The sequence below is a fragment of the Chroicocephalus ridibundus genome, chromosome 5 (assembly GCF_963924245.1).
Source record: "Chroicocephalus ridibundus chromosome 5, bChrRid1.1, whole genome shotgun sequence".
Lineage (NCBI taxonomy): Eukaryota > Metazoa > Chordata > Aves > Charadriiformes > Laridae > Chroicocephalus > Chroicocephalus ridibundus.
The window spans coordinates 49,772,779-49,800,661 of record NC_086288.1 but is presented as its reverse complement, the minus strand read 5'-3'; the positions used below and the strand labels follow the sequence as shown (position 1 = coordinate 49,800,661).

Here is a 27,883-nt window from a genome sequence, read left to right as displayed (position 1 = left end):
TGTGGAATGACACCTTACCTTTAAAAAAAAAAAACAAACCCCAAAACAAACATTCAACCCCTGCTTAAATCCGAAGGCTGATCACAACAGTAGCCAGATCCTTTACAGCAGTGGGGTGTCTGGTTGTTGCAACAATAGTCACATGTTTCTAATGTAGCATAATACCATCTTGTTAAGAAAATTTGTTTGGTAAGGATCCTAATTTCATACCTCACAGCATCCAGTCTCTTGTTCTGTCGAATGAGTTCAATGAACTCCTGAATCCTTAGGCTGAACTCCAGACAGCTCTGAGATTAAAGACAAGACAGGGTCTTAGATGGTGCCAAAACTGCACTGCACAGTATGTTAAGTACTACGTGTGCACAACAAAAAAGAAAGTGTTAATAACATGCAGCCTTGTTTGCTTGCTTTTAGGCATTCATGCAAAAAAAGCTGAAATGCTGATTTTTATGGACAAGACATCAGCACAGAATTCCCTAAAAGCAAACAAAAGCCTCCTCCTCTTGCCTCCTTCAAAACTTCAGTATTTAGCAGGGATGAACTTTTTCCTAATAACTGAAAGCATCATTGCCTGAGATGAAAGTGAGAGTAACAGGTGGTTTCTCTGTACTTTCTTACAATTTGAAGTAGTAGATTCAACAGAAGTTTGGGGCTATGTGATAATTTAGGACAAGAGAGGTCTACCCAGAAGACTGCAAGGAAGAAACAAACCTTTGAACACTATTTTGAAAGTCCCCAATATTAATAAAAAACAGCACAGAGTTTAAGTTGCTGCAGTCCCCTCCCTCCCTTTCTTCAAAGTTCTATCCCACTCTTCTTGTCAAACATCTAAAAGCCATGCTGGAAACAAGTCTCAAACAAGAAAACCAAGTGGCATTTACCTGTTTTTGGAAAAAGGTAAAATTTGAAGCCTAATGAAGTTGACAGTGTCCCTTTAAATCAAATTCCATCACCAGTTCACAAAATCTATAAAAAAACTTTAAATATGTGGAATTAAAAAGAAAAAGATTCTCCCCCCCATAAAAGAAGAAGTCACTATGCTTCTTTACAGGGACACAGTCAACTGTTTTATTACTCTAAGAAAACAAAAAATACCCAAAGTCCTTTTAGTCTTGAAAAGAATTGTATTCCTTGAGTTACCCTGCTCCATTTGGCAAACGGTTTTTTTCTTCCCCCATGCTTCTAATGAATAGTTGCCTTTTGTTTATTGTCCATCAGCACAGAAATATCAAAATTCCTCAGTGACTTCAGTAGGAATTTGAGCAACTCCAAATTTGTATCAGTTAACTGCCTGGGGTGACTAATGCACACACTACAACAATTGCTTATTTTAAGATTTGAAGTGTAAGCCATTTGAACATAAAAATGATGCATTCTGTCATATATTAAAATAGACTTGTTTAAGGAATTTTCCAACTATGCATTTTTCTGTACTCAAGCCCATGTTTAGCAGAGAATAACAATTTCTTCTCTGCTTTATTTGAAATTTTATATTTTAACTATTTTAAAATACCCTGTTACACCAATCAACATCTATCCCTCTTTTAGAATTTTAGCTGAATTCATTTCTACTGAAAAACTCATCCAAGCTCTTTAATTGTTAATGTTACTAAATCCTAGGGCTTAGTATTTTGTTAAAATGTTTCAGGAGCAAAAATACCCACAACCCAAAACAATCCTCAGAGTCTGTGTTTTGTTTTTATGAATCTTCAAGTAAGCTGCAAGCCAATGGCTGTATGGGTTCTGCAGACAAGTGTAACTAGAAGAAAAGAGTCCTAGACAATCTCATGATACATACAGTTCAACTTTGTATACCTTCAAACAATTCCATAGCAGCTATTCACAAGAGTTTAGATAGCTCACATCTGTAAAGACTATAGGACCATATGCTTTCCCAGGCAAACACACTTTAATTTTTATATTAGGCTTGCATCAAGGTGGTGGCTGGGATTTTAGAACATTAACATTGATGAGGAGCTAAGCAACCAGAAACAGAAGAAATGTTTATTTGTGTTTCAATAAGAAGCATAGTGATTTCTCTTCTTCCAACTCTGATCTCTCACAGCCTTAGCTTTGTTTGTTCAAAAAAAAAAAACAAAAAAACACAAAACCCAAAAAAACAAACCAACAAGTAGGGCTTGCAGAAATAGATTTTTGTTGTTGTTGTCATTTTCCAAAAAGAGGGATGGGGAAGATTTTTCCTTATTTATTGTTTGTTGAAGATTGGTGATGAAAAAGTAAGACGTTCAGATTTTATTTCTTATATTACTTAACATATTAAGATTACACACGGGGGATTTTTTAGCAGTATAATTATGCAAGTGTTTACATACCAATTCTGGTTTTCCTTTAATGGTTTCCATAACAAGATCATCATTTTCTTTAGAGTAATCACTGTCCGATTTACTTTTGCGTCCCATCTTCGGTTCATTCTCATTTTGGCGCCCCTGAGTGACAGAGAACGTCACTCTTTGCTTATCATTAAGTGCACTCAAACATTTTTGGTTAAAGAAAGCGCTTAGTTTAAAAAAAAAATAAGACACAAACATCTTTGAGGGAGGCAGGGATTTTGGTTAATATCAGTTAAAAACAGATTTCTGCAAGCCCTATAAAACATTACAGCATGTTCTGAAATGCAGAATTTAAGAGACAAGGAAATTTAAACCAACTGCATAGGAACAAGTACGCAGCGTGTTCAGGTCATGGCATTCAATGGCTAGACAGACTTACTGTGTTTATTACTTGATTAGACTTGGCTTTTGTTTTTTAAAAAAACCAAACATTTCAACAGTAGTTTCTCACAGAAAGTTAGTTTTTTACTCAAACTTTATTGTCTTATATACAACACTTAAAAAATACTAATACAAAAACCTGTATGAAATTTCTCTCAGTGTTAAGCCTGAGGACACAGGTTTACCAATTAATCTCAGTCTTAAAATACCTTCATATATAAACTGAGCTATATTCTCAGCAGGATGCAAAGAGTTATAAATTTAAGTTCACATGCATCAAGACACTACACATTTCTGTATTTAGATGTTTGTAAATCACACCAAAACCAACTCAGTATTATTTATTTGAACATCATTTGTTCAAGCAACACTTGCATCCATAAGATGGCATTTGCGTGAGCTAGTTTAGCTCCAACTACCTACACCTTCTTAAAAGAAGAGTTCTGTACTTACTGTCATTACTTTTATACAAGGCCTCATTCAAGACCTATAATTTAAACCAAACTGACCACATCAAATATCCAAGTAGTTTAGAAAACATTTAGAAAACAATTTAAGCAAGACACATTGCATTTTCCTACCTTCATTTTTCTGAGCCTGGATTTGTTATCATGACACCAAGCCAAGCAAGTCATAGTCTCTTGTCTTTCCAATGACTCTTCCACTTCTTTAGCAGTCAAAAACATCTCAATATTTACCAAGTCCTTCAAAAACAAAAAGGAAAACAGGTGTTGTTAAGTTGTACAGATACTTTACACAGCAATTCACTCTTCAACAGAGCTAGAATACAGATATACAAAAGACTTTGTTCTAGAGACCTTTGTTTTTTAGGACAGTACTTTATGAAAAGACATTTCAGTATATTTTAAAGACTGCAATTCCATGCACTGAGATACTCTGATAGTGAGATAGTGACAGTATTTTTCTGAGTCTACTTATATAAGAGAACTAGAAAAAAAGAGAAAGAGTAAAGATTAAACCTAGGAGCGTTGCACAGGAAGCGACCAGATCCCATGATCAGTGCAGCTCACGCTTTCAGGAGGACTTGGTTTCCTCAAAGCTTGGCCTACTACGTCAATTGGACCATAACAATGTCATAACATTTGCTAAAGTGAGCAAGAACTATATAAAAGAAGAGAATCTAAATCTACTTTACATAGCCATCTATAACTATTGAGTTTTAAGCAAAGTCCTACAACAGTCTCAGGTCTCCAGTATATTTTCTCTCATTTGCTTATTGTTGTAAGCTCTACACCTTCAATTGCTTACAGTAGTTCTGTTGACAACATCCGACACTGAGGTGATAAAACAAAGTTATTATATTAAAAAAAAGTTAGGCAACGGGTGGGCAAGATTCCTCAAGTGCCTATCACAAGCAGATGTTTTTGAAGAAAAAGCAGTGATCTAGTACCAAATTTGCCTGGAGCAAACCTGTAATATGCCTATGCTACTTTTTAATTACTAGCAGCTTGACACATTCATACCAATCAAGGCAAACACAACTAGTAGGATATCAAATAATTTATCTTCCCCATATCTTTCTGCTGAAAAAGAGACTTAGGTAGATTTTCCCAAATGATATTAACAGGATCCATTTTCTGAACTGGCACTACCAGAAGTTATTTCAGAGCTGCCATGTATATGTTATGTTATGACAGTTCCTACCTTGCTGAAAAAAATACACTGAGAAACCATAATTCAATAGACAAACAGAAATGCAGTACTAAGTGTTTGATTAATATGCACAAGTTCATTTTTATGTAGATTTCACAGCAAAACACTGAAAATTACGCAACTGAAGCTGAATACAACAAATATTACAGTAGCTCTAGTGAACAAAACGACTCTCAGAAATAGATGGCATTTTCAGCTGTTAGAACAGCTGAATATACTTAGTCTTAGAATTGATGCCTCCCTGAGACAAAGATAAATAACAGAAGTAGCATCAGGCATATCACATTCACATCTTGCATTTCATTAGACAATTTTTCCTTATAAATACAAGATGTCTCGTACTATTGGAAAAGTGGACCAGATCATGCTAGGTTTGTCAGAATGGTTATTTACAAAAAACAAACAAGCCCCATGCATTTCTAAATTGCAGCACAAGTTGCAACTTTTCTCTAAAGCTTTCCTCTTATGACTTGAAGGTAAGTTTAAAAACAAAACATTAAGGGCAGCTGACATGCAACTACATTTTATAGATTGTATGACCACAGCAACAAAACCATTATACCATCAAATGACTAAAGGGTTGCAAGCAGTTCTAGTGTTATCAAAACTAAGTCAGTCAGACTCAGGTCAGAGTTAAAACAGCTGCTAGTTTGTAGAACAAAATTAAGATTGGACTTTCAGTGACTCCTCCCATCCCCTTAAGGATAACAAAAAAAAATTTAGTAATTTCTATTAGTGTGTTGGCAATGGACTGAAAGAATGCCAACCTATTCCACAAAAGGTGTTTTTCTTTTTTGGAATTTTTCCTACAAGAGAATAATCTCCTTGGTGGTTCAAAGTTTTTCTGATGATACGCTCAAGTGGAAAAAGAGAAGTGCATTATTCCCCTGTGCGTGACAAGGTGACCACATAAAAACCTCTTGCCCATGTAATTCATCTGTATAAGCAATTTGACATATAATGCAGCCATATTCGTTATCTTGCTTGCATATTTTTCCACATAGCTGCTGAATGGAAAGACAATTCAACTTGAGTTAAAAATAACAACATCTCCATACATCTCCCATCTCCTTAAGCTTATTCAAGCTATGTGTTCTTCTAATGAACGGCATTTACTTTTACACCAAATTAAGACAGAAATGTTTCCCTCTACATTAAAAAAATGACTGGATATGCTAGGCAGACAACAAATCACTGTTTTCACCTAATTTGCTAGCTTTTTATAGTTCAAGCTTCATCACAAAACAAATTTCTATTTTTTAAAAGAAGCATAAGGGCAGCATGTGTTTTATTTCAATAAGCGGGTGTGAGAATCCCAGCTATATGTATTTATCAATCAGATGTTAGTGTAGCAATGCTCAACTGTGAGCAAAAAAAATTGTAGCTGCTGCTGAGGCAGACAAAACTCTCATGAATAAAAGGAGAATTCCTACGTTCCTTTTACAAATTTAAAGTAAAAAGGTTCTATTTGGAACAGAAATGCTAATTAGATTTGCAGTTGCCAAAAGAAGTCAAAGCTTGGCAACCATCTCTATTAAATAGACAGTATGTATCCAGAAAACAGAGAAGAACATTTTTAATTAAAAGAGTTCCTTTCAGAACTAACAATCACATTTAAGTTTCACCAATAAATAGGATTTTCTTCACTGCTGACTAGATAGAAAGTTAGGGAACAATATAAAAAAAAACCATTAAGAAATTCATTTGTAGGGAAAGAAATAGCTTTTGCATTTGATAAAAAGTCGTTAGAAGTCTTAATCACACAGATTGATAGAAGAAAAATACTAAGATACAATTAGGCGATAAACCTTTTAAAAAACCCACACATGCTCATGTCAGCCAAGTTTTTTTAATCTGATCATGCCTTCCTATCTTCCATTTTTGGTGGTGCCTGCTCTTGATGCTTCTGCATGGTGTATTTCATTAGCCAGGACTAAGGGAATAGAAGAACAGACTATCAGAGGATTATCTGGCTTTATCAAAACAAGCACAGCTCTCCTGCACAGACCAGTACTGGGGTACTACGTGTCTGCCACATCGTGTATGGATGGGAACCAGTTAACAGCATTAGCAGCTGTAAGAAGTATCTCGCATTCCAGTCAGAAAAATCCCCATTAAGACCCCAATCCTGAATAGTTTTCCGAAGGTATTCTGCAATTCAGAGTTGCATAGGGTGTAGATGACACAAATGTTCTCAGTTTCTAAAACAGCATTAAGATTTAATATGCTAACAGGAACAACCTCTCTTATATAACTTGTTTACATATGAAATTGAGTGAATGTAAATACACAATTTTAGAGAAATATTACCACCAGTTTTGCAGGTGGAAAAAAAGCTGCAGCAAGAAATCTGTTGCTGCACACTCCGCCTCCGACTGACACAGCGTTCAGCATCATGGCAAATGTTTTCTGACTTGTATACAAATTAAAAAGCATTTCTAAAGTCTTTAAATTACCATCTTTGCAACATTGTAAAGTCTTCCTCAATTTCGCTTTTCATGTTGTAAAAGTGATTACAATATTTTACTTCCAGTAATGCACAAGCATAGGAGAACCCTGTACTGCACACAGATTATTTCAGTATTGTTATCAAACCACAACTCTTAGCACAGACTTTCCAGCCTCTTGTGCATTGCCATGATAGTTTTGCCTAAATTACCTTGCCTTAACTTGCTTACAAACGCAGAATACCTGACTTGGGGTAGGAAGACTGATTAACATCAAACTCATTTAGTTAGGCTTCTACAACTGTTCTGAAAAATAGTTTCAAATTGCTCAAAAAGGAGAAGAACTCTGTCTATAAGTATTACTGACAATTATCCAAACACTAAAGGGGGGAACACAGCGTAAGCATTCTTCTTCCTTCTAGTATGAGAAAGAAAGTAACGCCTAGATTTCATCATTTCTGCTTAGAAAACCCTCACTACTGGACTAAAATGAACTAACCTTCCCTTCTATTCAACAGCCACTAAGCAGGTATCAGAAGGGTAGCTATTTAAGCACTGGATGAACTTTATCACAAAAGGACTACTTAGTTCCATTACAATGGTTCAAACTTTCAGAGAAAAACATTTATTATTAGAGAAAACTGCCCATGAAGGCTGAAGACACTTAAGAGACTTACTTAAATAATACATCTATCCATCACCCTGTACTCTGCCTGATTTACATATATATAGCTTTTAAAATATCACTGCTTCTTTTTAAACTGCAAGTGCCTCCAGGGAGGGAGGTTGCCAACCCTATGATTCTGCACAGAACTCCAATTATTAAGGTATAAAATACTTTGAAGAACGAGGATTCCTTTATGATGATTATTACTAAATATATAGTCCTTGCCAATGTAAAAGCTATATCCCCGTATGGCACTTGCATTTTCTGAGATGGGTTCTTGCTAAGAACATCCAAAGCATGTATGTGCATGTCCCCTCCTTTGAACTCTCCCCCCACCTTCGGACCCTCTGGTCAGCATGAGGAGGAGCCGACAGGGACAGAATTCCCAGGGGATCTCACTCCTTGCCAGGTTTCTCTCCTTAGCAGCGTCCTGTTTTCATCAGCACCTGGCCTTACTGGAGGGAAAGGTTGCAGCAAACACTTACTAATTATTTAGATATCAAAGAGTCAACACTGGCAAGATCTGCTGCAGGCTTTGTCCACACAGGGGACAATTCAGAAGAAAGCTTACATCAGCTATAGGACAAACCTGCAGCAAGCCAGGCTACACAAGTTCTAGAAGTCATGGAATAACTGCTTTGTAATCAAAACCAATCAGTACTTTAAACACTAGTTTCAGGCATCAAAAGTAAGAGGAAAATTAAAATGGGCCCAGAACTTAATGAATTCACGTGGTTGTGCTACAGAAAGGTAGAAAAAGTGATTCCCAAAAAACACAGTGAAAGTTATATGAAGAATAATACCTGCAAAATAATGAGAAGGTACATACAAAGGTAATAGGATATTTGTTTCTAACTGGTAGATATTTTATCTTCGCATGAATTTGAAATTCCGCTTGCTCGCTCATCCACCCCTTTTTTTTCCCCCCCAAGAAGGAAGGGGGAAGGAGGGGAAAGAGGGGGGAAAAAAACCCTCATAGGTTGAGGTAAAGACAGTTTAATAGAAATAATAACAGAAAAGGAAAAGTAACAATAACAATAGTAATAGTGACACAGGTCGCTCTCACTACCCAGTGAACTGGCACCACCCTGAGCAGTGATCATGGATTGTTGTCCCCCAGCTAACCCCCATTTATATACTAAGCATGACATCTATAGTATGGAATATTTCATTGACCATTCCATCCTTCTCTCTATTCTTCTATGGGAAGCTGAAAAAAGTCCTTGAACAGTGTAAATATCACTTAGCAACAACTAAAAACAATAGGTATTATTGACATTCCTTTCACAGCAATTGCTAGAAAGAAAATTAACTCTTCCCCAGCTGAAACCAGGACAGACATCAGCACACAACCAGAAGCCTTCATCCAATTTTTTTTTTTTTTTAAATTGAAACGTCTTTACATTGTAACTACACCTCAAGCTAAAATCACAATTATTCATTAGTTTCACAGTCATAACTAAAAGACAGCAATATATATGAGAGGCAGAGTTTCTGTTTCACAGCAGATAAAAAAACTGAACTTCCCTATAAATCGTTTTTAAAGAGTCAGTAATGATTTTGTTTCTTTAATATATAAGACAATGTTTTCATTAGTCCATTCCAAAATATAAACCCCAAACTCCTCAATATACAGTTTCAAATCTAGATGGGCAGCTCTAAATTCACCAAGAAAACTGCTCACACATTTCAGCACCAGATACAACAAAATGTCAACTTTGGTTTTGATCTCATGTCAAAAATGGCTTAAAAAGAACAGAAGCACCATTTCTTTAGTAGCAATACAGCTTTTGCTCAAAATTTCTGTAACGTTCATTTGAGGGTTTTAATTTAAGTAACATTTTAAGATTTGGAGCAGTCAGGTCAACAGTCATTCCTCTCCATTGGTCTCTACTATATACAAGAGTCGAAGTACTTTTATTTTATGACATCTCCAGCCACAAGTCTGGAAAGCTGTCAGAAGGAATGCATGATAAAATCCCTTATAAGTCACATGAACATTTATGTATTAAAATTAAATCAAGAATATTTTGCACATGAAATATGAATCTTCAGAAAGGCTCAAAATCAAACAGAAACAAGTACTAAAACAAGCAATACTTGATATTTTCAAAACCTTTATGAGCTATCTCAAAACAAGATGATTCATCCAAAAAGAAAAGACAGGCTTATAACAATATTAAAAAAAAAAAAAGAAAATATTTGATTCAGGTGGAGAAAGGTAGCATTTTGTGGAGAAGAAAGCTTCCTTGGTGGAAATACCATCAGTCATAAAATAGGCTATTTGTTGTATAAAATAGGTGATTCATAATATCATAAGATACTGTTTATGTATTTTTTTAAACAAGCAAATTGTTTATTTTTAATTGCCTACTAGCAGCAGTACTAAATTGAAAATAGGCCAGTATGCCTCAAGCTATTAGTGGCTTGTTGCCAAGATTATGTACCAATGACAGTTTTAATGAGACCAACTATCTATACGTATTACATGCATAAGAGCACTACCTTCATATTAAAAAAGGTTTTGCTGATCTACTTTAGCATTCAGTAGTACAGTAAGCATTTATTTAAACTACTTCTATATGAAATACAATAAACACTTAGACCACTCTAAAACAACAACTTCAAAAAAGCTGTGTTAAGTTTTCAATGACTACTCACATACTGAACTACATAACCTCAAACCTGCAACCTTCAATATAATTTAGGATGCAGCTATAGAACTGAAATGGAAATGGAATAATGAACAGCTATGAACAAAAAGGTCAAATTAGTCTTCTATATTAATGTATTAGTTTGTTAAACTTTCCTCTGTGATGAATACACAGCAAGTCCAGGGATCACCTAGATGCCATGATTACCATTACACAACTTGGGAAGAAGGCATATGCAAGGAGTTACAAGGTAGACAACAGGACCATCTGGGGAAGAATAAAGGGGTTATTGTATTTCCGCAGTGGGCAAACAGTGAAAGACACGTCAGTCAGCAGGAGGACCAGAACACACCACAGTAACACTGCCCACTAGGAAACATGTATGGAAAGAAAAACATGAGATGCACATGAAAAGTGGGACAGGTCAATAGGTTTTGATGGCAGTAACATGGAGAGATACTTTTCCCTCTCCAGTCAATTCCTCTGCCCCTATAAAAGGGGAGGAGTAAAAAGGCCACTCGTTACACAACACATCCTTCAGACTGAATGCAGATTATGTATAAACTGCATTGAGATCAAAGGGAAACACAAATTATCAAGAAAACAATGGCATAGGTAGCGACAATACAGCAACATCACAGTTACTGAAGGTCAGTTAAAATGATGCACAAACTAACATTAAGATGCCTCCTTACTCTCTGCTCATAAAATTATGTTGTCTGATGTTCATTAAGCTACTATTAAGTGTTATAATGCTACACACATTAACAGGATTACAGAGAAAATAAACAGAGTAATTGATGGAATGTCCTACTCAAAAGGCAGCTGCAGAGCTAGCTATTAGAAAAAAAGCAGAGACAGACAGCCAAACCACAGATTCATCAACAGAAGAGCCAGAAAAGTTTTTGTCTACAAAGTAAACACAGTATCCCATGGTGTACAGTTGAGCTTTCACATGAGAGCATCTTCCACGGCCTCTGTATAGCACAGACCTTTTAATTTTACCTGGTTATTGTTGAAAGACCTCAGTAACTTAGATTGACTGATTATCTGTCAGAAGATTGTCTTTATATAACATTAGGAGATGCTGGTACTTCTTTTGGTAGCTGGTTCTAGTGATTAAATCACGTTCTAACCTTCTGTCTGATTTCATACTTGAATTTTTCTGACTTCTGATTCTGCGTACTGTTTCCTCCCTAAGTGTTTCTGCACTAGATTATGAAATTCCTTAGTATATGATTTTTGCTCTCATACCTAGCAAAAGCACCCACCCCCTTATATTTTCCAGTCATCTCCATCCAATTTTTCTAACAGCTTTCCTAAGGTGTGGTCACCAAAACTATACATACTCTGGTACTGACTGCTCCAGAGCCAAATAAAGAGAAATGTTTCATCCGCCTACTTTTGCTCATGCATATAAGCCACTTTGGTAGAGCCCCACAGTTGCAACTAGCACTTAGGTTGGTTATTGGCAAGCTGTTTTCCCAATGCATCCTCTACTCCTGTCTCAGGAATTTTTGTAGCTCAGCAAATGGCTGCACCTTATCCAGCAGTACGTTATACCACACTAAGCACAGTAATAAATTACTACACTAGCACAAAGCAACAAAGCCTCTGGAGCTTAAGATGCATCATTGGGCAGGGAAAAAACAGCCTCTGGTTCTTAGCTCTACCTTGGCCATTTTCTGTTGTGGCCTCTCCTAACAGGAGGAAAGACAACTAATCCTTTGCCAGTTGAGAACGAACCCTGCGGCTTTTGCCCAAGCAGGATCAGTCTGTATTAGCAGCTACACACATCACAAAAAGTGAACTCCTATCATCTAGTATTGTAATAAGCAAAAGTGTTAAATGTAAAGTAATTTTTACACTTTGAAGGAATGCCTGGCAGGGAAAAGTACAGAAAGAAAAATCTCAGAGGCATAACTGAAACCAGACCTCTTCTATATCTAGGCAATCTACAGGTGATAATACCCATTCTCCCTTTAGATAAAACTTCAATTCAAGAATCTTTCTTGAATCACTAGCCTTCCAGACTAAGTCTTTTGTAATAAATTAACTCTGTTGTGATGCATTATAGGTAATCCATTTTGTCTAAAAGGACTGAAAAAACAGACATTCAACATCAGAGCACACTTCATGTTGCTGGCTTTTGAAGCGTCAAATGATTTGTAATGAGAAAGTTTGTTATTCTGCAATCTTGACTATTTCATATTTACATAATTCTAATTCCCAAAGATGCTTGAGACAAACCGCAGATGTAAGGCTGTTCAGGAATTACAGCACTTTGAAATTCAGATGAACACACCCAGACATTCATTATATCAATCCAGCGAAAGTTGCCATGCCTACACTGCGAACAGCCAAAACACATTTAAAGGAGTTTCTGAGTTGTTCTTCTGTAGCCTAGTACTGTAAGGTAACTCAAAACAGCACAAGTTAACATCCTGGCACCTTTAAATAAGTTGTGCCATTTTAGAGGCTCCTTCACATGTAGCTTTCTCAAACATCTCTAGTGTGGGAACAGCAAGTCACAAGAGAGAGACACAAATAGCTCCAGACAAAATATACCTTTTGCCATTCAGCCCACATTTAGAAAGTCAGCTTGCCTATCTGCGTGACAGTGAAGCAAAGAATACATTCAAACATTATGCTGAATATTATTTACCTATTTAAAATTGAAGTGTTGTGAATATAAACTTGTTTTGATTAATTAATTTAATACATATTTGTGTGTTTGCCTACAAGCCATTCTTGGACTACATGTCTTAACAAGGAAGATTTCTAAGGGTATACTGGTATGATTGTTAAGAGAAGTACTTATTCAGCTTTTAATTTTAAGATCATATGGCTTCCTTCAGTCAAACTTAAGCTTTTCTAAACTTCCATATCGATTTCTTACTGAAGCAATCACATATTACTGACATACATCCTGCTCAAGTATTAAGAGTTTACTGATCAAATGGTCTTGAACTGTATTATATAGCGTATTTGTTATGACTATTTTAGATTTAAATCTAGATTTAAGTTTCACTAAGATTTTTTTTTTTTAAAGTTTCCTAGATTTTTAAGTTTCACTCTAGACCTAAGTTTTCATTCCTACTTCACCTAACCATGTAAGTTAAATCTGAATAGCTGTTTCAGGCCTTTGGGGAGAAGGACTGGTAGAACACAGCTGTAACCAACAAAGCACACGCTTATTTCTTCCGTGCATATATACTGCTATTGGTCCTCTATGGCAACAGTCTATTCATTCACAAACTGCAATGCAGCTCTAGCTGCGTTAAAAGACTCAGTGGAGCACAGATCAATCTCCAGAAACACAGAAACAGTATGTTACCTGCACATTTCTCCCGACATGCAGATCTACCTGCAATTGTGGACATTCACTGACCACAGAATGCCTTTGTCCCGCACAGCCCTCAGAGCAAGAACACCAGCTACACAGGCATAAGAAATGTTCATTCCAGTGGGGCAAAGACAATCAGCTTCTTAAGTATGGAATATGGAACTTTCCTTAAAAATCCAAGCAGCTATGGGTTCAATATCATCTGCTCTCCTCTGTCAACAACCAGGAGGTGAGCTTCAGAGAGACCTAAGCCTATCACATTTTGATTAGAATAGTACTCTCAGTGAGCATTTTTCACTCACTTTGAGTTAAGACTGAATACTCTTCCTGTTTGTGATGCTCAAACGTGCAGGTCATTTTCCATCTCCCCCCCCCCTTTTTTTTTTTTTGAGAGTTATCAAGTAGGAACAGTTATTCAGGGTAAGGATGACTTCAAAAATGGTAGCTTCAGTAAGATTTTGCCCCATAACAGAGAAATCATTCAGCGGCCTTCTACTGAGGTCCCAGCTGAAGGATTATTTCACAGCATTGAGAAACACTTTTATAAAGCAAAGAAAGAACCTTTAACTTTGTAGTTGAAAAAAGCAACAATGATGTAGAACAGTATGAAGAAAAGATCAGGCACTTGGTTAAAAGCCATGCAGCTTGACCCAAGGAATTCAAGTTTCTGTTATTCCAGAAGACAACCAAATAAGGTTTCATGACTTTCTATAAAAAAATTAAGATGATGTAACACACCTGAATTCATTGCAGGTATCTTTCCAAATACTCAGTTAAGCAAATCCATTCAAAATGGTTTCCAAATTATTAAAACTGAAGCTGTGTTTATGCAGTAGAAAAGAGAAAGAATTGGACCAAATTGGAGAGAGGGGAGAACAGAAGATAATGAGCTTTTTTCAGTGACTATTATTCCTTTCGTTTATACTAATAAAATTTTTTAAAAAATAATATATTTACTATACCAGTTTGAAAGACAGTGAAATATTTTCAGAATGGCTTTGTAGTATTTGCTGTATTTTGATATTCTCCAGGGAAAAACTGTTATCATAGATTTAGAAGTTCCGCTCGAGAAGGAAACCATTGACAAAAACTGAAGATCAGAACTCCTGCTTCAAAAAAACTGTTATCTTTTTAGGACTGCTCTTAATTAATTTAATAATGCTTCAAGTGTCAAGAAGCCCTTCTGATACAGGTCAATGTTTAGAATGGTCATATATCTAGACAAAACTTTTGAAGTTAATGGAATACTAATTTTTTTTCCTCAACAATTCCCAAAAACAAAAAGCATACTGTGGGATTAATGCAAACAGCTAGGTTAAGTATCTTTGAAGAATGATACACCTATTTAATTACTGATCTAAGAACATTAATTTGCAAAACTTTGATTGGCATGCATAATTCATGATGCAAGGTCAAGTTAACCAATTTTAAGCTGTTTAAAAAAGAGTTATTTCAACTCAAGCGTTCTCTTATACCTGCAACCTTACAGAGCCACTGCCCACCTTCCCAGGGGTGTAGTAGTTCTGTCCCTCAGTGGTTTATAGATTTCTAAATCATTTGCTCCTTGCCCTAACACACAGACACGTGGTTTAAATTTAATCGATTCGTCACAGAAAAAGCATTGCCACTTGTACAACTTTTGTACAGTATAGGCATTAAGGCAAGCACATATATTCTTTTACTAAAACTAAGCAAAGACAGAAAGAGGATTTATGGCATTTAAGAGACTTTCAGCTTCAGAATCTGTGTTTGTTTTCAATCATATAGGCAAAAATCACTATGGCTATTACATAGCAAAGAACATAAGGACACTTTACATGGTTTTTTTTTTCCTTCCTAGCCTATGAAAAAGGGGGCTAGAAAAAGCATAAAATTTAGAAAACAACCACCCCTAAGAACGGGAAACAAAGCACTACATACCTAACCTCATTATGAAACTTATCTACAAACAGCAACCAACTTCCTACTGGAACAACGTATTTCCAAATCTAGATTTGCCTATCAATGGCACCGAAATAAGATAGCATCCAATGTAGCAGAACACAGAACAGCAAAGTTTAAGTTAACAGACAACCCTGCCAGGTAGGTGAATATATGAATCTGCAGATGAAAACATGCATTTTTATATTGGTGTTGCACTCCAAGGTCATAATAGAGTCAAAATAAGATCATTACGTGTAACAAGCTGATACTGATGAGCTTCATTTGTATGCAATAACAAAAACTTAACATCTAGTTCATATCTTCAACCAAAACTGTTTTTCACATCATTAGGGAGCCAGAACACACCAAGAAAAAAGTCCACAATAGAATCCAGAATCCCCTCCATGCCATATTTACTTTGGCACAAACGTGACATTTCTGTCCTTGACTGTCAGCTCTTATTTCAATATTACTCACATTTTGGTTTTCTTTCCCAAACAGCATTACTTTTCTTTAAAGACATATCACACACATTATACGTTTGTAGTTTATTTCTTATATTGCCATATAACATTATGCTTTATATATGCTGCATGCCAGAAGTTATTCCTAACCTGAGCTAGTTCATAACTCTAATATTAAAGCTTCCCTATAATTTTTCACATCCAGCATTTTTCATAGCTGTTTGCTTCCTAGTTTATAACCACAGCTTTTAAGCGCTTATCTTCCATGACAAGAATTCAAGAATATCATTCCTATGAAGGTAGTTAATTTAGAAAGCAGACTAGAATTTGTCACAGCCCATCAATAACTTTTAGAATTGGACACTATGGTGCGTAGTCAATCTTTGAGCAAACAGTGTGCTGTGTATTACTGGCAAACATATAAATGATTTAATGGTTTGCTTTTGGTCACTGAAACAGAATGCTTTCTAAACTGTTTCCACCCATGAAGTACCTTAGCGGCTCTGCAGGTCTCTTAGCATTCAGAAGCCATGCAAAAGGAACTTAAAACAAGCAGGCTGAGACATGCTCCCAAGACTGGTCTAACAGCTACTGAAAGATGCTTAACCTAGGATCCACAAACTACAACTGAAATGGAAAAAGCCGTTTCATTCAGCCTTTTCAAATAGCAGCAAAGGGTACTTTTAGCCATTTGGCCTGCAATCAGAAACAGAATGGTTGAGAATGGGACCTCTGCAGGTTGTGTAGTCCCCTTGCTCAAAGCAGGGTCACCTACAACAGGTTACTTAGGACCTTTCCCAGTCCAATCTGGGTTTGAGTATCTCCAAGTACAGGGAGACTTCACACCTCAGTCTGCCTTCAGAGGAGCACAGAACTAAATACAGCAGCCAGATGAGTCTAACAAGAGTTGAGTAGAGGGGCTGGATCACCACACCCTTCCCCTGCTGGTGATGCTCATCCCAATGCAACCCAGAGAGTACTGTTGAGTCGTCTTTGCCACAAGGGTGCATTGGTGGGTCATGCTCAACTTGTCCACCAGCATCACCTCTTTTTCAGGTTCCTACTTGGGGTATAGTGCCTACCCGGTGGTAACAATGTTGTCTTGATGTATCAAAAAAAATTAAAAAATCAGGTAATAGACATGACCAGGTTCACCATATAGCAATGTGCCTCTAAACCCCGCAGTGGAGACATTTATCAAAATTGCAGTTGAGACTGCAGTACACAAAGATTACTTTGGATGAGAAAAGAATACCATGATATTTTGTAATCTCTACAGCTAAGTTACATTATTAACCATTAGAGAATGTTTCAATGCTCATATCCTTCAGCAAGAAAGAAACAAAAACACCCCAGAGAAGCTGTCTTATTAAACGAGCAAAACCACAAATTCTGTGTAACAGTCAAGTCTCAGTATCTTACCATTGTAAAAGCTGTTCACAATGAGTATCACCATACAGTAAAACAGATTGAGTACAATGTTGAGAGACTGAGGGAAGTCTATCCTCATTTAGCCGAAATGTAAATTTTGAGTAAAATGCATAATTCTAGCAAAATAGAAGAAATATGGCCTCAGTGCATTCAACATGTGCAACTGAGTTCTGTGTTATTCAAGTTACTTTGATGTTGTGGAAATAAAAATACTTAGGCCTGAAGGCAGAAGTTAAATAAGCTTATTTAAAACTTTTTTTTTTTTTTTTAAACACAAGAGTTCCTGTTTGGCAAACGGAATCAAAAGCTTTAAGGCTACACAAGTGAAACCCTTCATACAACATGGTCTTGCAGTATATCATGATGGACTTCCATGCTCATGTCTAAACCAAAGCTAAGCATTACTTAATCAGGCATAATAGAATTTGCTATGAAAGTGAAAATATTTCCATAGTGCTTTTTCAGCAGACCAAGTAGGTATGGTAACAAGATGATTCAGCAGGAGATGAGCTCCTGCTCAAAACAGAGGGAAACATCTGCCAGAAGTGGTATTTTTGGTATTTACCAAATCACTGCTGGTTGAACAGGATCAGACTGGTAAAGCAGCCACGGAGTAAGAGAGACATGTGACAGACATGCTCCTTGCACAAAACAAAGAACAGGTACATATGCTGTAATTTGACACCAGCAACAAAGATCTCTTCCCCTTAACTAGCTCAGAGAGATGCGTTCAACTGTGTCACTTAAGAAAGGCAAAGTATGTAAGTCATGTAATACAAATAAAGTCTCTGCATCTTTTATCTTTATAGGAGAAAGATTTTAACCAGAAGAGTTGCTACCTTGTGGAATTAGGAATATCAAAAGAACTTAAGATTCAAGAATCACTGAGGATCAAATAGCAAACGCTACCCAAAATTAGCAAAGCATAATTTCTCTAAATAAACAGCAAGTTCTTAAAGAATCAGTTTCAACGTCCTTGTGGCTGTCAGAGGACCACAGTGCGGATTCATTGATCTGCATAAAGAAGCTACACCAAGGTGCACAAACTCCAAACACTTCATAAGCAATTATGAGATGGAAGCAAAACCAACTAGATAACCAGTGAAAAAGAAAGTGACAACCACAATCATAAAGATTGAAATAAGCAAACCAGCAAAAAGTTTCCGTGGACCATGCAAGATATACTGGCTACGAAAAAACCCAAATTGTATCAAGATTTGTTTTCCAAAGTATAAGCCAGCTTTCCTCTTGATGCATTAAATAGGATGACACAATAAAACAGTTGTTCCTGCAGTCAGCATGTGCTATTCTGCTCAGTCTGGTCACCTACACATATCATCCAAGTGTGGCTAGACAGATGGGAAGCTCCACCAACTGCTTAATCAGCACCCTAAAGGCCCCTAACAAGAAATTCTGTATGACATCTGAAAATTATTCTAACAGGGTAAGGTGTTTATCTAAAAGCATTAAATTTGTGACTAAGAGTTATGCCTTGAATGTTGACTTATTTAATAAATTAAAATACAATTTATGACAAGTAATGAGAACAAACTCAGGCCTAGAAAGATTAACAGATAAACATTATTAATAAAGGCATGCTAATACATAAAAATAACTGATACTGGGCTGAAGCAGCTTGTTCTTATTTGCCAACTTCCTCTTTACTACCGTTTCATTAGTAAATTAGTGCACATTGCTACCAACCTCAATACCACTTTGTCTCGCCAGTTTTACAGCCGTATTGTAGTAGCCACAGCGTAAAAGATGTTCCACCATCATACGATCCATACGTTTCTTCTTCCACATGTTTGCAGCAGCTGGCTGGTCACTACTATGTTCTTTCAGATGTTCAATCCTACGTTTGCAAAGTTTTGCACTTTCATCTTCAGCCTGGATTGATTCAACGGCCTAAAAAGTAAAAATTAACAGGAACAAATAAGAGCTATATATTTTCAATTTGCCTTTAAAGCAAAATACAGAAAGAATTGTTTGTAAGCATTCTTTACATATTATACAGTTACTCCCAATAGCGTTTGCTTTTTTTATTTAGAAAGATATTTCATATGGCACTGCATGTTTCAGCATGGCTGGTCCAGTTCTGAGATATTCTTGCATATAAGTAAGTTTCAACTTATTTGATGTTACGAGCATATGCATTTTTCTGCTTAATGTGCAGTTAGTCTGAAAACAGCAACGTTATCAACTACAGCACCAACTGCTCTGCAAAGAGCTTTGTGAAGGTTTGCAGTCATCTGGCCCAAACAGTTGAAAATCATGAATTTCCACCTCTAACCTATGCATGGCTTCTTCCTCAAGCGACTGTCCTACTCAATTAGTTCTACTGAGGAGTGATGCAGAGTAAACCCACGTTACTTCTAATACACTGGAGCCATTCTAATCAGTCATGCAATAATGAAAATTATATAAACATTTGGCCTCTTGGCATCTTTAATTCAAGGATCTTAGAGTAGTTTTTCAAAAATTATCAGCTTTATTTTATTTATTTATTTCGTCAGGTATTATTTTACTCACCTCTGCTCCTCTGGAAATATGTATCTACTGTTAGAAGCCTTACTTAGAAAAATAAATTTGTCCAGAGGAAGCAGAATGACTTTTTTTTTTTAAGCAAACATATTGGCATGTCCAGTGCAAAACACCCACTCCAAAATAACTCCACAACATTTTTTTTTTTTAATTAAAAACAAGCACTCAGGTCACACTTACTTTCCTTCAACATTAAAGTTATATGGCTGATTAGTTATGCTGCAAATTTTAACAAGTAATTTTATTACAGACATAACGTAATCCAAAGCTAGCTGACTCAGCATACAGCACGTAACAATTGTGGGTCACGCCAGGCTACAGAACACAAGAAAGCTTGCAGTGCTTTTATATGCTTGCTAAGGTAAAAGCAAACCAGAAGACAATGGAGGCTTAGCACCTTTCCTATCTGCGATAAATCACTAGTGATGCAGTTCCAGGTTGGGTTGCCTTACTTGTGGTGACTTTAAACTCACTGGCTTGTGTTTGAAAAACTGCATAGCTATGGCAACAGGACAGTCCATGCAGGTTTGCCAACCACGCACAAACCAAATAACCTGGCTGGCTTTTGGCAACCCACTTTGCACTCTGTGCTGGCACGTCTGCCTTCCCAGTACTCAAGCTATTCAGGCTACAGTATCATCCTTGGGTAACAGTTCCAGCTCCAGAAGCACAGGTTGGTTCTAATTACCTTTACCATGCATGCTTATTTACAGACTTGTTCTGGAAGGATCAATATTTGGTAAGCAAAGTAAAATACATGAAAACTTGTGCAAGAAGAGCTTACCAAGCATTTGCCCCAATTAAGCTTGACTCTGATCTGGTCCTTGATACCAAATTCTAGTATCTAAAAATCCTACAACACAGGTTTTTTTACTAAAACTTATGTAAACATCTGTAGCCTGAGTTATTTTTATTCCTGAAATCTGAGTTACTTCTATTACTGAATTGAGCTTTATTTTGTAACGTATGGTTTGGAGATCATTATTTTAAGTTATAACTGAGCCTTTTCCTATTCAACAAGAAAATACTAACTCAAGCCAAAACTCACTTTCACTTGTTAGATGTCTGCAGTATTATCAGATGTGAAGGCAACCTCAAGAATTATTCTGAATACAACTAGAAGACTTCAAGGCAGGCAGACACAAAGGTTGAGTCCCTTCTCATTCCAAAAGGCTCTCCTTATATGGTTTTGTATCTGGACTTACACAGCTCTTGCTGCTTTTTTGATCCTTCTAGTGCATTCAGAAAGGCTACAGATCCTTTTCAAAACCCTCTGAAGCAAGTCTATCTGGACTTGCCCAGCTGGACATTAATAGAACTTGAGGGAACAAGCATATTAAACAGGATACAAAAGAGAAAACCCAAGAAACCTGCAGTGTTCAAAAGCTCATTTTTAGGAGTCATTAAGGTGTTAAATAAAGGAACCATCTAATTCTATTATGGCCATCTCAGCAGTTCATCAGATCCTTGTCTAAACACAGGAAGAAACAGAGATCCCACATGGGTCCAAAGGCCCTAAAGAAAACAATCATTTTGCTCCAGGCAGAGATTACAGAGAAGACAGTTGGAGTTGAGGGTTTGGAGCAGAAACAAGACCTTTGTATTTCAGAAGACTTTTACTGTTAAACAGATTTTTTTGCCTTTTGTTCTTTCTGAGCAGCTATAAGATTCCCCACAGTCTTTCAGGCAGTGAAAAACAAATGAGCAATTACACTAAAATGGAGCCTTGCACCCAAAACATTCAGCAATGCCTTCAGACACACCCCCGCAGTCAGCAAAGATTTAACAAGTAAATAACTTACTCCTCCACATCATTACTACACACCTACAAGCAAAATCTAACACCTCTTTCAGAAATAGCAGTAATTTCTTTCTGTAAGAGAGAAGTGAAGAAAACGTATCTTTCAAGACCTCTAAGACTCACAAACCAAAGATGAAAATAGCAATTAGATTTATGAAGTCTTTTGCAGAACAGCTTTTCACCACCTAGCTAACCTGTTCAAGCAGAAAACCCCAAATCAACATACATGACAGTGTTATTTTCATGTTACAAACCTCCAAGGTATTTTGACGCTTCACTTAATATAGTCTCAAGATTTATATCTGTTGGTTATTTCATTTAAGTTTTAATGAAATGACTCTGCTACCATTTGCTTCATCTATTTATTTTTGGAGAAGCACTGCTCTAAAGCCAGGCAACAGAGCTATTTTCATTTTTCTACAAGATTTGTTTCAAGTAAGTGTTCTGATGAGTCTCAGGATGAGTAATATTCCCATCCAAAATAAGGATGGCTTATACTATATAGTTTGTTTCTAACTCATTCTTCTTAGGTGGTAAAAGCAAACAGCATTGCAGATAACTATTTGTGTTAACTTTGTAAAGACAAAGCAGTCACAAGGTACACTTACCTTTCGTTTCAGAACACTGAGCTTTTCAACTACTCCATCCAGGAGACTAACAACCGAATCCACAGCAGGACAACTGCTCAGCGTCTTCTCCAGCTCTGCCACCACCATTGTAACGTGGCTAGTCTCTCGATCAATGTTTTTCTGTGCAGCTCGAAACCGTTTGTTCAGTGTTTCATATGGCACCTAAATGAGAAATATCAAGTCATCAGAATTTCTATATTAAAAAGTCAGATCTTCTAGAGTCTAAAGAGACTGATGATTTTATCTGATGCAGTCAGAACACCACCTAGGTTTCAGGACACTAGAGGACACTGAACTGGAGTTCTCATATCAAAGCCCTTATTTAAGCCCTCTCAGCAAGGAACTAACACTTCAAAGATTACGAAAAAACAGTGACAGGAAATAAAAGCTGGTAGATTCTTTTCTGATACCAGTTTCACCTATCCTGCTTTGACTGCAGCAAGCACTGATGGAAATAGTTCAGGGAGAACGGAAAGCAAAGATAAATGTGTATCTTAAAAAGGAAACCTACAAGTTAACTACAACTAAGACATCACCCACCAGAACATGGCTTTTTAAGTTTACATTTCTTTCCTCCAGGAGTTCATAAAAGAAGAGAAAGTTATGTTTGAGAAAGCTTGTATAACGCATATAGGTTACTGAAAAATTTATACATGCTACACTAACGGTTATTCAGGAAATCTAATAGGTCTCCTACCTGTATCTGCCCATGAAAGACTACTTTTTAATATTAATTCCAGTAGGACTGGAATTAGTTTTCTTTTAGTCATACAATGTAGGCTTTTTTTAACTAAGTTTGTTAAATTCCTCTGAGGCTCCATTCGTCACCTTAGAGACTACCCAGTCTTAGAGGTCTCCTGTCCTACTTGTCCCATGCCTTTATGGGACAGCCATATCAAAACTGCTACTGATGGCCATTAAGGACACATATATGGGAGCAGTCTACAGCCTGATCAAATTTTAGGGTACTGAATGAATTAGGAAAAACTTACAGTAAATGTTAAGCTACTCCCATCATGTTGCTTCCACTACAGTGACAGCATCAGCAATTTAGACAGGAAGTTCTATCACTCCATGGAAACAGGAATTTTAGAACTAAAAACATTCCAGTGTTATACACTTAATTCATCCTTTTCTTTTATCTTGAAAAAATCCATGAGAAGTTCCTTCAGGTAGTTACGATAATCTTGATTGCTTTTCCATTAATCAAAGGCACAATTTAGCTAGCAATCAGATTATACATATTAAAGGTAAAACAGGAAATGCAAATCAGTGTTCTGTTTGGTACGTATCACGTATATGTTTGATTACATATCTTTCAAGTATATCACTTCTAATCAATTATATCAAGATTGCCTCCATTTTCTTCCTTCTAATCATTTGCATGCAAGAAAGTATCCCCAGGGTCCACTCTCCTTTTGGGCTCTATTAGGAGAGGTTACTACATAAGCATTGCAATTCACAGTGAGATGCGCAGATAAGATGTTTAGGTTCAGAGTAAAGAAGATGAGCCAAAGTACTTGCTTTCCAAGACTTTGTATGATCTACAATAGGTTGTTCTTACTTGTAGCAGAAGTATAACACAAAGATACTCCTGATAAGATATGAAAGGGCTCCTCTTCCTCTCAGAAAGACTGAAATGATCTATTTAATGCTTTCTGGCATCTCAAACTGAGACCCAAACAAATGACAGAACAAGTCTTTACCACAGAAAGTATCAAGCTAAAACAATTATTTTCCTTATACATCCTCCCCTAAAATCCTAGCACCACACCCCCCAAAAACTCAAACCACATAAAACATCACAATTAATAGGCTTTAATACCTAGTTAATTGTCTGTATAACCATCTTTTATTCCATCTTTAGCTTTTATTTCCCTCCTCCATTTCCAACGAAAAGATAAAAGGTTTTAAAGCCCCACAGATGGAATGAGTGTTTTGGGGGGGCCATTATTTTGGCATCTCATGCTTTTGAGCATGGAAGCTTGCTTCCAAGTCCAAGACTTGATGCCAGGCAGCATTCAGATAACGTCTTCCTTCCCCGCTCCCCTGCATTTTCTTACTATTCATGTTTCCTTCAGTTACTTGCATCTACTCAATTTAATTTCTGCAAGTACTTTGCTAACGAGCTTTCCACACCACACTGAAAAGCTACATCAGTCAAGGCTTTCAGAAGCTACTACTGATTTGAAGTATCTGTTTGACCACAAAAAAGTGGTTTTGTCACATTTTGAGCAGTCAGTTGAACTGGACACACAGATCCAGTCAGTTTGAAAAAAAAAGTCTTAGCTTTAATCTCCCTTTTCCCTAGTTTCTTATCTGCACACAAGAGCAATAACACTTCCCGTTTCCCATGCTCTGTCTCTTTAGTGTGCAAATTTCTGGCACGGTCTGTGTTCATATGACATTTAGAACAATTGGACTTTCAATTTCAGCTGGCGTCGTTATATATCATTTAACTGTGTCTAGGTGCAGTAGGTTTTTGAATCTTGTTTTATCCTTTTTTTTTCCCCTCCCCTAAAAGAGATCAGAACATTCTCTGCAGAGAGGCTAGGAATTGAACTGCTTTATTACCATATACTCCGAAAGTAAATACAAATAAGTATGTTGCTAAACACAATGTTAGTGTACCATAACCAGGGAAATGACTTTAAAGGTACAATAAAATTATTTGCACAACTGAAACTGAAAAATGTCTTTACCAGAGAGTTTTTCATAATTTGCCTGTGCACTTGTTCCTTACTATGGAGCCAGCAGTCTTTAGAGAAGATTTGTAAATTGTATCCAAGTACAGCTTTTACACTTACTTTACAAGACTAGATTCTATGTATGCCAAAGTTAAGAAATTGCAACCGCTACCTTCCTTACCAAGAAAGCATCTTATCTAGACTCTGCATCTTGATCCGCTGGTTCTTTTGTTACTCATACAGCTCCTATGCTTCGAAACAGCCTCTGCTCCCCAGTATTGGTTTGCTTTACCACTTAACTCTTCAAAAGTTAAAGTACCAATAAGTTTACTTTTTTTTCCTCCAATAATGAAAGTAAATGGAAGGAAGAAAAACGTAACAAAACAATGCTCTGGAAAATGTCATTCTAAAAATTCTTAACTATGCTTCACTTTTATTTTCAGATACCATAATGGACACCAGAACAGTGGACACCAAACTTTTTGGACTAAGAGACAGATGCAAAATTTACATATCATTAGCTGCCACAAGCGTATTAGAGGCTTCCAGTTTTTACTGACAGTACCATTCTGTGACCAAGCCTGGATTACACAGTTATTCTTTAAGGACAAGAGTGGCCTACAGAACTCACCCTAGGGAAGCATTACCTTAAGGAAAGAAGGATAACCAGCTACTAAACGTTGAAAAAATTTGAAATAAAGCAGCAAGAACTGACCAGAAGGTATCGTGTAAAAGCACAATACCAACTTGTCCTACTCAGAGCTTGAAAAACCACACCTCAGTTGGCTCATACCATGAGCATACAAGAGGATACAAAGGAGAGATGCAAAATATTAGTGGGCATTTAAATCCAGTATTACTAAATAGATTCTGCTTTTTTTGTTCATCAGCTTCCACAGCTGCAGACACACTATTCAACTTAAGCATGTACTAACATAGGTCAAACTTAAACATAATGAAACGGAATTTGACTTAAGTTAGAACAGCCTACACAAGAGGTAAAATTACAGTAACACAAGATTTTCTGAGATCAAAATGTTGCTATCGTGATGTGAAGGAAAGTCTCCTTGACTGGAGGCTTCTGCAAGTGCAGCGTGACTGTTTCTAGGTGATAAGTGCTAACAGCAAGGCAGAGAACTGAATAATCTGATCCAAGTATTTTCAGGAGTTACTTCACTTTGGTTTTAGACAGCCAGAAAAGTCTGGTATGCTGTTCCAGAACATGCTCCAGCAACCTCTGGCTGTGGAGACAAGACTTAGAAGAGGGTTCTTCTGTGTCTAAAAGCTTAAACTGGTGGAAGAGGAGGATGGACTGCCATGAGACCTATACCTTGGTTGTTCATTTGAGTGGAAGGAGTGGAAAACAGCAGAGCTAAGAACGTCAGAGACAGTTTTTAAGCTTACACTTAGGAACACAACTGTGATGTTAACTCTCTTGCCTTCAGTCCTCTTCCAGCCCACGACTGCAAATAATGTACCAAGGCAAGACTGACTAGTTCTAAAATAATGAAGTAGCTAAAACTGATCAAATTGTGCAACTGCAGGTAATATTTCTTTTAATAAGCCACATCAAATTTAACTTGAAATACCCTTAAATATAATGATGTTCTCTACTAAACATATTTCCATCAAAATAAATTTTTCAGTAAGCCATTCATTACTAAGTGATACCATTTTCTTGATTTTTCTGAATACATATTATAACTAGAAAAAAGCAAGTATTAACTACTTAGATATATTGTATCCTGATGATTAGCAAACTGTATATACTTCCCAAGTATTTATTATTAGTCTTAGAAAAAAATATTTAAAGAAATATAAATACTATCAAGTTAAACCAGCTAATTCTCTACACAGCATCCCACAATGCACGTCCACCTTTGGTTTTACATTCATTATTAACATTTTAATGATACTTAATTTTTCTTTTCTTCTTAAGGTTTTCTAAATGTATCTACACACACACTTAATACTCCATCCATAAATTGAATATATAGAAACATATATAGATGCTTTTCTCTACAGGCTCAGAAAAAATTGGCTTTAAAAAGCATGCCATGAGAAGATATCATCTATAGCCTTTAACAATATAGAAGGGGAGAGCAGAATGCAAAACATTTTCCCCTCACAGAAGTTCATTAATGACAGTGATCAAAGCTTAAAAATCTCCACTACTTCAACGGTATTTAAGTTGGTGGGAATCAGACAACCAGACTGGACTTCTTATGCTGTTTTTCACCTTGAATTCCACTAAGCAGCTTAATGGCACCTCAAGAACGTGGCAGTGTTTTAGCCTTGATGCATACTCACAGCTTCCACAACAGACACAGTCACTCACTCAGCACTAGAGGTTTCCAAACAAAGTGAAGACACACACTGTTGAAGGGATCTCTGCCTGGCAGAAAGTAAAAGATAACAAAAGAAATATGAATTGTGGCATGATCTTCTTCGCAGAGGTGTTACAGTCCTCCAGCCATGATGGAAGAAAAGCATTCTGAGTCACAGCTAGAAATGCAGCACTCCCTACCATCATGGCCAACACATACATCCACTTTATTCAGCTAGTGTTCACGGTAATAAGCAATTGTAATTATAAGGGCTTTATAGAGAGGTGAGCAGCATAAGGAGGATAAGAGAAATCATTTACAGAATTGAGTTTGTGACCTAGAAACAATGGACAACAGAATGCCTTCTTTGTCTTTACTAATAAGGTCTTCTCCTACGCCTTCCTGATGATGTACGAGCAACTGAGTCTGGGGTGCGAGGTAGTATTCACACAACAAGTCTAAAGCAAACTGAAGATATACAGGTACATGGGACCAGAAGGGAGGGAGCTCACCGATGACACTGCAAAGCTGGTATCATCTCTGAAATGTCATGCTGA

At 36.7% G+C, this 27,883-nt stretch overlaps 1 protein-coding gene across 5 annotated transcripts in view; it reads right to left on the bottom strand.

Annotated features, from left to right (window-relative positions):
* Nucleotides 1-27,883, bottom strand: part of MAEA (macrophage erythroblast attacher, E3 ubiquitin ligase) — a 52,461-nt gene that overhangs the window by 12,513 nt on the left and 12,065 nt on the right. For 4 of the 5 annotated variants that reach the window (XM_063336619.1, XM_063336618.1, XM_063336614.1 and 1 more), the window contains 5 exons: nt 22,292-22,474; nt 19,043-19,246; nt 3,314-3,436; nt 2,334-2,447; nt 211-287 (listed from right to left, as the gene is read on the bottom strand). In XM_063336619.1, coding sequence (XP_063192689.1) covers nt 211-287; nt 2,334-2,447; nt 3,314-3,436; nt 19,043-19,246; nt 22,292-22,399 — 626 coding nt within the window. In that variant the 5' untranslated portion in view covers nt 22,400-22,474. The remainder of the gene's footprint in view (nt 1-210; nt 288-2,333; nt 2,448-3,313; nt 3,437-19,042; nt 19,247-22,291; nt 22,475-27,883) is intronic. The other variant, XM_063336615.1, reaches the window with a different exon arrangement.